Here is a 12,500-nt window from a genome sequence, read left to right as displayed (position 1 = left end):
CCAATTGTGGTAGAGATTTTAAAAACCGGCCTCAGCGGTGTCGTGGTTAAGCCATCGGACATACGGCTGGTATGTACAGGGTTCACAGCCCAGTACTGGCTCCCACCCAGAGCGAGTTTTTAACGACTCAGTGGGTAGGCGTAATACCTCAACACCCTCTTCTCTCCCACCAACCACTAACAATTAACAACTAACCCACAGTACTGGACAGACAGCCCAGATAGCTGAAGTGTGTGCCCAGGACAGCGTGCTTGAATCTTAATTGGATATAAACACGAAAATATGTTGAAATGAAGTGTGGTCTTTTAAGGGAAGTGAGTATAGTAGTAGCAGTAGTATTATGGGTGGGTGATTGTACTAGTTTCACTTTAGTTGTAAAAGTCAAGGGTGTAATTGTTAATTGTGTTTATTTTGTGAATAACAATATTATATATCAATTTGTCTTTGTGTTATTTGTTTTGTATACTTGCTATATTTGAGAAACAATGTCGACCTTGGTCTTCATATTAATATCGGGTATAAAAAGCTGTTGCTATTAAAGTGTACAGTCTTTTGGAGATTAAATGTACCGTACTGAACCGAATCTCCACTTCGATCCGCTACACAATCTCTTGAATACGTACTCGTTATACAATCTACTGATATGTGTGTAACCAGGTGTTAAATTATCAAATGTTTCAATTAAATATTAATTATAATATATATTAAGTATTTTTAAAAATTAATTTGTAGTAGTCGATCTTTAAATATAAAATAGTTAAAGAAAGGTCTGTTGTCTAGTTCATCTTTTGTGTTAGCAGTGGTCATTGTTTATTGTGTTTGTTAGTAGTTGTTAATTCACGTGCGACGATGACAGTTCACGCAAGACTGATGACTCGACACCGAGACATGCACTGCATGCTTTTGGACTACGCCCTTTATAACTAGAGTTTTCCTAATTGTCAGATTACGATCAGCTTTCATCAGAAGCAGACAGTCCATACTATTTGATCAAATTATTCTGCAGAGGATAAGTGGTTAATTATTATATATATTTTTTAAACACTGCTGCATTTCAAGTGTCTGATCAAATATACATTGTGGATGTCTGGTAAGATATATTTATTTGTAACAGTATTTTATATTGATATTCGGACATAGTGATGTAATAAATGTGTAGATGGTATTAGGGTCAATTAAATAATAAAGCAATTAAAATTAATAGATATTAGTTTACGGCAGTTGTGAAATAAAATACAAATTTAATTCATGAATTTTTTTTTCAGTGATATTATGATAAAGATAGTATATAATTAAAGGTAGATATTGTTAATATTGGTTATAAGATTATTTTGATTGTCAGGATGCAGAGTTGAACAACATAACTATGTAGTAATTATTTTATTTTTAGAGTTGGAGTGATACTATACAATTATGTAGTTGTTTTCATAACATGCAATTTATTTTTTTATTTCAGTTATATTTTCATAAAGGTTAGTGGTTTGTAACTTACATAAAAACATTTTTTTTCAATGTACATACTAATGTATTGTGGTGTAGTACTACTCTAGATATAATTTTGTAAATAATGCTGTTTTGAGTTTCAGGCTATTGATGTTGTCAGTTACTTGGATGGTACATAGGTCTATATTTTCTGCATATTTAATTGGTGTTAGATGTACATAAATATTGATTCTAATTTTCTAATGTACATGTAAGGATTTGTTTTAATTGTTTTCATATATTCATTTCAGATTTTCTCTATGTGTATGTAGATAGATTACAGATAGTTGGTTAATTTATTATCTACTGTGTACTTTGGATATATTTCAACATGTCGAGAAAAATGTCTGAGTCTGACATGATTGAGGCTCTGAATGCTAGTGGTAAGTATGTAATCACACCTAAAGCAGAGAGGAAACCAGGTCCTCTAGCTTTTAGTTCACCAAGTGAAGATGCAGTGATTGATGTGCAAGAAGCAGGTGCTTGGCCTAAAGATGTGTTTAGTCAGTTTCACAAACTAGAGTTAGGAGCAAGACCAAAGGAGAGACGTTTGTACATGGACAACTGTTATGATAATGTTGGCATGAAACAACCATCTTTTGTTCCTAAGATATCGCCATTTTCTGGTGATGATCGGCTTCAAAAAGGTGATGTATCTTTTACAGAGTGGAGATTTGATGTGCAATGTTTAGTTATTGATCCTGACATGAATACTCATGTAGTGTTACAGGCAATCAGAAGGTCATTAAGGGGTACCGCAAGAAAAATGCTTATTCCTCTTGGAGAAAGAGCTAGTGTTGAGGATATCTTGTCAAAGCTAGACACACTCTTTGGTGAAGTTGCTACCAATGACATGATAATGCAGGAATTCTTTTACTCTTTCCAAAAACCGGGAGAGTCTGTAACAAATTTTGGTTGTCGACTAGAGTCTTTGTTGGAATCCGCTATTGATTGTGGTTATTTGGACAGAGGATCCAGGAATGATTTATTGAGACATAAATTTTGGTCTTCTTTAAGTTGTGAAAAGCTGAAAAGTCAAACTCGACACAAGTATGATATTATCCGTAATTATGATGAATTACTAAGGGAGATTAGACATGTAGAAAAGGAGCTTAGCATAACTTTAGCTAACACATCTAAGACGGTTCATCAGCAGAGACTGACTACTGAAAAGATTAACCAGGATGGTTCATTTTTGGAACAACGGTTTGATAAAAGAATGGAAGCTTTAAAGGAAAGGTTAGATCAGAAGATAGAGGACAAGTTTAATGTGTTGCTTAGGAAATTAGATGATATTCACATACAGGGTCAAGGATTTGGAAACCGAGGACGTGGTAGCAAGGAAGAGGAAACTTTTATCTGCAAGGTAGGGGGAATAACTACCAGATAGGGCATTTCAGAGGTCGAGCTGGCTGTGGCGAGGGTCGTTTTCATCCGAACGCGCAGTGACCTCTGATGATCGCCAACCAGAGGTCATAGTTCACCATGTTAAACATGATGACTCTGGCCAAACTTTAATGGAGATATTAATTGGTTCTTCCAATGAAGAATTAATTAAGATCAATGGACAAGGGATGAGAGCATTGATTGACAGTGGGTCAATGGTTACAACTATTTCAGAGACGGGATATAACAACTTACCTGATGTACTTAAGCAGAATCTTCTTATCTTAGATACATTAGGATTACAAGTATCTGTAGCAGATGGTTCATCTTTGAAGTATTTGGGATACATTGAATGTTTAATTCTTATTTCTTTTTTAGCAGATACAGAGTTTTTTGTTCCAGTGTTGGTTGTACCAGGTACATAATTTACAGCGAAATGTCCTGTGATAGTTGAACAAACATCATTAGACTGTGTAGAGATGTTTCTTCAGGAGGAACAGAAGGTAACATTCCTTCCGAATGGCAGGTGGCATTTGATAGCATTGCTTGCAATGTTTTTAAAGTTAAATCTTTAAATAGGAAGCCATTCTATGTAGCTCCGTACCAGTCAGCGGTTGTTAACGGTATAGCAAGGGGAGTTAGCTCAAATATTTCTGAAGTTGTTACTGAAAACTTGGATGGGAGTTCTACATGTTCAGTATGTCCTAGAGTTGTGAAGATAAACCAGGCCAGTTCTAGTATCAAGATACCTGTCAAGATTTGTAATATGTCCGCAAAGCCGCTACTCATTAAGCCCAAGTCGGAAATATGCAGTATCCAAGAGGTAAAGGTTATTGATAGTTTAGCTGAATTACCTGGTAAAAATTAGAATAGTTCTACTCCGGAGGAACTTGGTGTACAGATAGACCGAGATAACCTTAGTGAAGATCAGTTATCCCAAGTTAGACAGGTACTGGGTAAGTGGAAACGTTTTTTCTTCAGGTCTTCTAGATATAGGAAATACAGACTTAGTCAAGCATACGATAGAGCTGTTTGACTAGCGACCGTTCAAGCTTCCCTATAGGAAGATTCCTCCTGGTATGTATGATGAGGTTCGTCAACATGTCAAGGAAATGCTTAATGCATGTATAATCAGAGTCTAGCAGTCCTTTTTCATCTAACATTGTTTTGGTAAGGAAGAAAGACGGTTCTTTGAGATTCTGTATAGACTACAGGACTTTAAATTATCGGACTCACAAAGACAGTTACATGCTTCCAATATTTGATGATGTTACAGATACATTGCATGGACCTAAGTACTATTCCAAGTTAGACTTGAGATCAGGTTATTGGCAGGTGAAGGTCGACAAGAACGACAAGGAGAAAACAGCTTTCAATGCGGGCAAATTGGAATTTTACGAGTGTAACCGGATGGGATTTGGTCTTACCAATGCCCCAGCGACTTTCCAGCGTCTGATGGAAAAATGCATGGGTGAGATGCACTTGAAGACTTGTCTGATATTTATAGATGACATCTTAGTGTTTTCCAAGACTTTTGAAGAGCATGTGGAGCGTTTGCAAGCTGTATTTGCTAGACTTTGTCAACACAATTTAAAGCTTAAACCATCTAAATTTTTAATACTTCAGTTTCCTATCTTGGACATGTAGTTTCAGAAGCAGGTATATCTACGGATCCTGAGAAAACGTCAGCTGTTGAGCAGTGGCTGGCACCGAAGAATATTAAGGAGCTTCGTCAGTTGTTGGGTTTTGCGGGGTATTATCGCCGTTTTATCAAGGACTACGCCAAGCTGGTGGAACCTTTGAACATTTTGCTTCAAGGGCATGGAACCAGTCCTGCAGCACGGAAGTCCAGGAAGAAGAAGAAACCCGTAGCTGAGTTTAAATGGGGAGATGAGCAGCAGATAGCTTTTGATGTAGTCAAGGAGAAGTTGACACAGCCACCTATTTTAGCATATGCTGATTAAGCATTACCTTTTATTGTTCACACAGATTTCATTAGTTCTGGATTAGGAGCGGTGTTATATCAGAAACAGCAAGGTGTAGAAAGGATAATTGCATACGCCAGTCGTGGACTCAGACCTAGTGAGAGGAACTACCCAGCATGTAAGTTAGAATGCCTTTCATTGAATTTTGAAAGTTGAGTGTTTAAGGAGCTGTGTAATCTAGCCAATGTTCAGAAAACGAGGACTACACCTTATCACCCAATGGGGAATGGGTCAGCCGAGCGATTCAACCAGACATTGATAAAGATGCTTGCCACATTGGATGAAAAGAAGAAAGCTGATAGGAAATCGTATGTTGCTCCTCTAGTACAAGCATACAACTCGACGAAGAGCGATGCGACTGGGTATTCACCACATTTCTTGATGTTCAGGTGGAATCCTCGACTATCAGTAGATGCTTTTCTGGGGATAGATCCACATACAGAAGGTGACCTAGATACAAGTTCGTATGTGCAGAAGTTGAGAGGTAGAATGAGGTATGGTTACAGAGCTGCAGCAGAAAAAGCCAATGCATACGGTGACAGGAATAAGGACTGATATGACAGAGGGGTGAGAGAGACAAAGTTAGAAGTAGGTGACAGAGTGCTGGTCAGGAAAGTAGGTTTGAAAGGAAAGCAAAAGTTAGCTGATCGTTGGGAACAGGAACCCTACCTGGTATCTCAAATACCAAATGGGAATATTCCAGTGTATAGAGTGCGTCGTGAAGTGGGCAAGGGTCCTATGAGGACACTCCATCGTAATATGTTGCTGCCGTTCAACATTATTCCCTGTGAGGAGATTATTACCGGAGTTAGCCATATGGTTAAACCGAAGGAGCCTGTCAGGTTATATCCACGAGAGGAGTTCAGCTCGGAGTCCGATTTAAGTGAAAACTCGCAGGCCAGCCTGAAATATGTGATCCCTCAACGTCGGAGATTGAGCCCAGTACAGCTGTCTTGTCCATCATCTGTGGGAGTAAATTCTGCATTACCCTCATCAGTAGAGGTTGCTCCAGAATTTCGATCACCAGAGGGAGTGAGTCAGGAACCTGAAGCTGTAGACGATGCTGCTGTGATTCCTGATACTGTGAGTGCAGCAACTTCTGATCAGGATATAACAGATAGGGACCAGCTACACAGTGAAGGACATACTTCTCAAGTTTTACCAATTAAGTTCAGCTAAGTTATCAGCTGTGGTGTTTGATAATTGTATATATTTAACCTAACTAATTGTTTTTGTATTTGTTTAGGTTCGGACATTTGAGGTATTGCAGAGACAAATGTGTATATCGCAGTGTATATGCATTATAATGTATTTGTCTGAATTCAGTGTGATATTTCAATGTTTGATGTAATTAACAGTATTTTATTTGCAGCTGTCTTATGAAATGTACAGCTGAATCGTGACTAAATGTCAGGAGACATTTACCTCGGGGAGGGGAATATGTAACCAGGTGTTAAATTATTAATTATGAAAGATTTCAATTAAATATTAATTATAATATATTAAGTATTTTTAAAAACTAATTTGTAGGAGTCGATCTTTAAATATAAAATAGTTAAAGAAAGGTGTGTTGTCTAGTTCATCTTTTGTGTTAGCAGTAGTCATTGTTTATTGTGTTTGTTAGTAGTTGTTAATTCACATGCGACGATGACAGTTCACGCAAGACTGATGACTCGACACCGTGACATGCACTGCATGATTTTGGACTACGCCCTTTATAACTAGATTTTTCCTAATTGTCAGATTACGATCAGCTTTCATCAGAAGCAGACAGTCCATACTATTTGATAGAATTATTCTGCAGAGAATAAGTGGTTAATTATTATATATATATTGTTTAAACACTGCTGCATTTCAAGTGTCTGATCAAATAGACATTGTGGATGTCTGATAAGATATATTTATTTGTAATAGTATTTTATATTGATATTCGGACATAGTGATGTACTAATTTTATCTTAATTGAGAGTTTATATTATACATGTGCGCGGAAGTGTGAAAGTTAATGTGTGATTGTAAGGAATGTTTGTATTATATTTTATAGGTTTTTCCAATTGGCCTACAATAAAACACTGAAACCACAAGAAGTGTTGTCTTTACTTCTGCCCCGGGTTACATGTGTAATGTGTGTAATGTCTTGAATACATACTCTTTGTACAATCCACTGATATGTGTAATGTGTGTAATATCTTGAATATATACTCGCTGTACAATCCACTGATATGTGTAATGCGTGTAGCATCTTGAATACATACTCGCTGTACAATTTACTGATATGTATAAAGTTTATACTATCATAAATACATACTCGTTGTACAATCTTCACCCTGATACCCTCGATCACAGCCTTGATCACAACCCCCAGTCACGTGATCGCACGACGAGGTTCCAAGACAATTTCGCTGATTACAGTTGTTTGCACATCGGAAACCGTATGTAGATTGTGAACATTCTGAAGTAGAAACACAAGAGCTGACGTTACATTGTGACTTACAGAGACTGTCCTTGTCCTGTAGCCACTAAGATAGATATCGGATTAGTCTACTGAAATACAATGCATATGATATTAAAGACAGTTCCGTATAATAATGTTTAAAATCTAAAACATTGTTTCAATAAGTACATTTGGAAATCTCTTTGAATCAAACACTTTGATATGTATTCGGTCGTGGAAATAAAATGGATACTTATGAAAATATTGTAGGTCAGAACCTATATTGGTCTGATATGTGTAATATGTGCAATTGTAATGGGTCACTTAAAGTTATACGGCTATGTGAAAGTCTACTTTGGTTCAAGGACATACTATGTTGTGCAAATATAGTTTGACATGTCTATTCCTAATGCTTCATTATTACTTGCAGTTACTTTGATCAGGTATTGCAGGTGCGTTATGCGACGGATTGTATAGCTTGTAAATGAATGGATCTGATATTTAAAAAAGCGTTCCTTATAATAATGTTTAAAATATAAAACATTGTATCAGCAAATACATTTGGTATTCTCTTTGAATCAGTCATTTTGATATGTATTCGGTGGTTGGAATAAAACAGGTACTTATGAAAGTGGTGTAGGTCAGAACCTATGTTGAACTATTACTCGCATTAGGATGACCATAAATGCAGTGAGCATAGATATATTGTTATGCTAAAACAGGCTCATTTCATAAACAAGAATCCATTTACATTACCGATGGTGTAAATCACTAACGAGGAAGGATTATGCATCTACAACCCCGAAAATTTAAAGTGCCCCTTAATTGCAGTTTGAAAGAGTGGTAGACTTACTGCAGATAGATGAATACGAATGTTCAACTATAGACAAAATACACAACATCCGTCATTGTAACAATAGTTGCCTTTGATTCTGGTTTGTACAGAAATAGGACTTTTGATTATGGAAAAGTCTTTTTCATTTACACTTGCCATAGGAATATAATGATAGTGGATCATGGAAGCAATCAGGACTTTGTCTCACGTTAGTTCGACTCTGCCTTGTGCAAAGATGTGATTTTAATAACTGCATACGGCGCGCGCGCGCGCTCGCGCGCGTGTGTGTGTGTGTGTGTGTGTGTGTGTGTGTGTGTGTGTGTGTGTGTGTGTGTACGTAATCATGTTTATGTTAATAAAACCGTCGAATTATGTTCTACATTTATAACACTTGCACCGTACAAAGGTTATAAAATATTTTTGGAGTAAGTCTTACTCTTTGCGCAGTCTGGTTCTATCCATCCTGCCGTGCATCCGTTGTCACATTGTCCAGTCCGTTTGTTGCATGGTACATTACAGTGTTTGCTGGAGCAAGAGTTTTCACACAGAGGACCATAGTGATTAGAGACACACTCTGAAAACGCACAAATACAAAGTGAATGAATTTTTTCATACTGTTATACGCTTAACAGTATTTGTTACATTCAAAGGTAATGCACAGGTATAACTCATAAATGGCTGATAGGAATAAACATAAAATAGCTAAATTGAAGTTGATAAAACTTGTTGCAAGTTGACAACTTTGTCAAAATGGTTGTTCTCACAAACACTTTTTTTTAATTTAGTTACATTTTATTCACTATTCTCAATATGAATATCTTCTTTTACAAATTGCTGCCAGCTCACATAAGCACAAAACATCTACATATCTTACACAAACATACACATTTATATTACGTCTTTCAGGGTTGGTTCCAACTGCAAGAACAGATTTTGCTAGACATTCATCTGGCTATAAATGCTTCATATGTTTACTATTACACTATGTTTTGTTTCGTTTTCTCCCCACGAATATGATACATGTAGATATTATGTGTAGTTGATCAAAATACATTGTGTTCTGTTTTTATTGCGAATACTATATTATTAACCGTTTTGCAAAAATCACAATACTATTTATTATTAAACATTTATTTTCTGGAAGGCCAAGCAGTTACCAACACTTGTTTGTTTTATTTTTGAAATAGCAGCCAATAATTTGGATTGCTGGTGTTCTAGTTATCTGAACAATTATGTTACTAAGACTGGGAACGCATGATTGTAACTTTTGCAAATTTGCAGACCAAAACATGTTGTAATTGTTGCTAATGGTAAAGCGGAATGAAACCACCTCGGCTGACCCATTCCCTGACTAGATTTTTCCCGTCCAAACTAGTCTGCCACGACTGATATATCAAACGCCGTTGTATTCGCTGTCCTGTCTGTGGGAAAGTGCACATAAGAGATCACCAAACGTTTGACATCTAGTAGTCGATGATAAATAAATCAATGTGCTCTAGTGATGTCGATAAACAAAACAAACTTTAACTTTCGTATCAAAGATTTGTTACAACTAGTGGTAGTCTTTAGGTTTGATAACTGATTTGTAGGTTATGAGTTATACCATACCACTGCAGGTGCGTCCAGTCCAGTTCGATTTACATCGTCCAGTACATTCTCCAGTTACGTAGTTACACGTTCCATAACCACAATGACAGAACTGGTCGCAGTCATGACCGAAAGTGCCAGCATTACATACTGAAGAAAACATTTTTAAGAAATAAGTTCTAGACTATGTGCCGTACAAAACAGAGACACATGACCTTGGATTAGGCAGTAACAAATTAATTTAGTTTGTATGCAACACAAAGAAATAAATATCAGAAATTAGTAATAATAATTATAATAAAATCGTTTATTCTTTTATTTATAGCAATAACATACACGAAGACCTAAAGGTATGAGCCAATATATATCCATCAGCTGTAAACACTGATCGATGGGGGACGAGGGGTGTGTGCGTCCCCCTTCTGGTTTTTGTTTTCAGAGGGGGGGTGGGGGGAGACTCTTTATATTCTTGCACTAGTCTCTGGTAGTAAATATTTGTTATAACGATACTAATTATTTGTATAATGAATATGTAGTGTAATGAATGTGCATGTGTGAGCGTGCGTGCGTTCGTGGTGCGTGCGTGCGAGTGTTATTTGATACATTTGGAGCCGACATAGTGACGTATGTGTGTTCTAAACATAAGACACAGTTATAACCCTGAATGCATCTGTAACATAATAACTATTGGCCCATGACTCTTGGGCGTACCTTCATTTTTTAAGACGTGGAAAATATTAATCATTAATGAAACGTGATATTAATAGGTGACTTAACGCTTACGAGCTATTGAACATTTCAACACTATATAATAAAAAAGTAAATAAATAAATAAATAAATACATAAATAAATACTTTACGTCCCCAGCGAGAACAAATCCACCGTCTGTACCACACAAACCACAAATTTTAAAACAACAGTCTTGGTGTACTGGTTGGACGTTTTTCAGAATTAAAACATATAACCAACAACCAACCAAAGAAACAAACCCATTCTCCCAAAGAAAACCCCCAACAACAACAACAACAACAACAACTAACAAAAAACCAATAAACAAACAAACAAAAAGCAAAAACAAAAGCACCAACAACATCTAGTTTAAATAAGAATGAGAGCAATAACGAATAGCTTAGCTTACCAAATATTTGGACTTCACAGAAGTCCATCGACGTGTCTTTGTTGTTGTTATCTCGGTAGAATGTGATGTATCTAGCTGTATCGTCACATGTCATCCACATCACATCTGTACTGGTTGAGTTTATTGAACCACACAGGTGGCCAGTGTTTCTTTGATTTTCAGCGACTGAGCTGTACACCGTAACGCCTTTTCTGTTATATTTGTCTGTCGATATATTACATAATAAGGTTCGATAAAAGCATTTCATGACATTCTGTTCTAGGATGAATTAGGAGTAAACCTAGTTCAATAGCGCTTTGTGTATTAGTACAAATAATTTATACAAAATAGTTTCAATCCTGTTCGTACCATTACCATAAATATGGATTGACCAAAACAGAATCCGCAAAACAAAAGGACTTCCAAAACGACCCACTAAATCATTTTTCCACAATGATCCACTAGAAGTACCCCCTAGAATTACCCATCCCAAGACTAAAAATATACAATCATTTTTCTTTTGGACAGTCAGTCTAAAATTGGCGTTTTATTTTCAATATTAGGAATTAGCTCTCATGAATGTTTATAATTTTTGGACACGCTATCTAAATTAAGCGCTTCCCATTTGATATAAAGTCAAAATTGTACCTTTAAATTAAATACCTTCTGTCTGGTGCTCAGCCACTTCGATGCCAGAGAATGGACGTGGGATGGACGTGCCTGGACCTCTTTTGGATATAAGCACGTAAATAAACTAACAGTAACAGTAGCTGGTACACTCACACTACTAGTTCAAATTAAATTACTTGAATTCACAGGTCAGATGACAAACATTGTATGACAAGAAACAATGTCACGTTTATCACTAATGGCAAAAATAGTAGTGTTACTGTGGAATACAAATTTGGGTGCATTTTGCTCTTTGAACTGCCGATATACTATTTGACGTACTGCTACATCTGACAATGGATGGATCACTAGATATTGTATTTGGGTCAATAATAAAAATGGAAACATTTTGGGTTCCGGCTCTAAATTAAACCACACATATTTGTAATATATTTCGGACAATAATATATTTTTAACAAAATATTAAACTTTATATAACTTCACCCCTTGCAAGGGACAGACATGATATTTCGGCTTAATTTCTGAAATAAAATACTGATTTTTTAAAAAGTATAGTCCGAAATATGTTACAAATATGTGTAGTTTCGTGTATTGATGTCAAAGTAATAGTATGTGTAAAAATAATTGCGAAATATATACATGTAACATTTATCACCATTGGCAACAATAGTAGTGTTACTGTGGAATGCAAAGTTGGGTGCATTTTGAAATTTGAACTGCCGAGATACTGTTTGGCGTGCTGTTACATCGGACAATGGATGGGCCACTAGATATTGTATATATATATTATATTTGGCGTATTTACATACTGTTGGAAAAATAAGACCAAACATCCTTACGACTCAACGGAAAAAACACCTTTTAATTAGCTAGGTTTTTGTTAAAAGAAAAACAGTTTACTTTTACTCGGTTGGTAGTTTTGTTTTTGAAAACACTGACAAAGCAGAACAAACAACGTAATTAATTTCTGTAGTATTTAGTTTTTGAACGATGGATTAATGCATATATCATTAGGATGTTCCTAATTTTAAAACTACACAATT

General features: G+C 36.1%; 1 protein-coding gene across 1 annotated transcript in view; it reads right to left on the bottom strand.

Moving 5' to 3' along the window:
• LOC121387151 (multiple epidermal growth factor-like domains protein 10) overlaps positions 1–12,500 on the bottom strand; it is a 45,607-nt gene that overhangs the window by 3,141 nt on the left and 29,966 nt on the right. The window contains exons 11-13 of the mRNA XM_041518176.1: positions 10,849–11,052; positions 8,559–8,696; positions 7,162–7,305 (exon numbers count right to left, since the gene is read on the bottom strand). Coding sequence (XP_041374110.1) covers positions 7,162–7,305; positions 8,559–8,696; positions 10,849–11,052 — 486 coding nt within the window. The remainder of the gene's footprint in view (positions 1–7,161; positions 7,306–8,558; positions 8,697–10,848; positions 11,053–12,500) is intronic.

Source organism: Gigantopelta aegis, chromosome 13 (genome assembly GCF_016097555.1).
Source record: "Gigantopelta aegis isolate Gae_Host chromosome 13, Gae_host_genome, whole genome shotgun sequence".
Classification (NCBI taxonomy): domain Eukaryota; kingdom Metazoa; phylum Mollusca; class Gastropoda; order Neomphalida; family Peltospiridae; genus Gigantopelta; species Gigantopelta aegis.
This window is presented reverse-complemented; position numbering and strand designations above follow the sequence as displayed.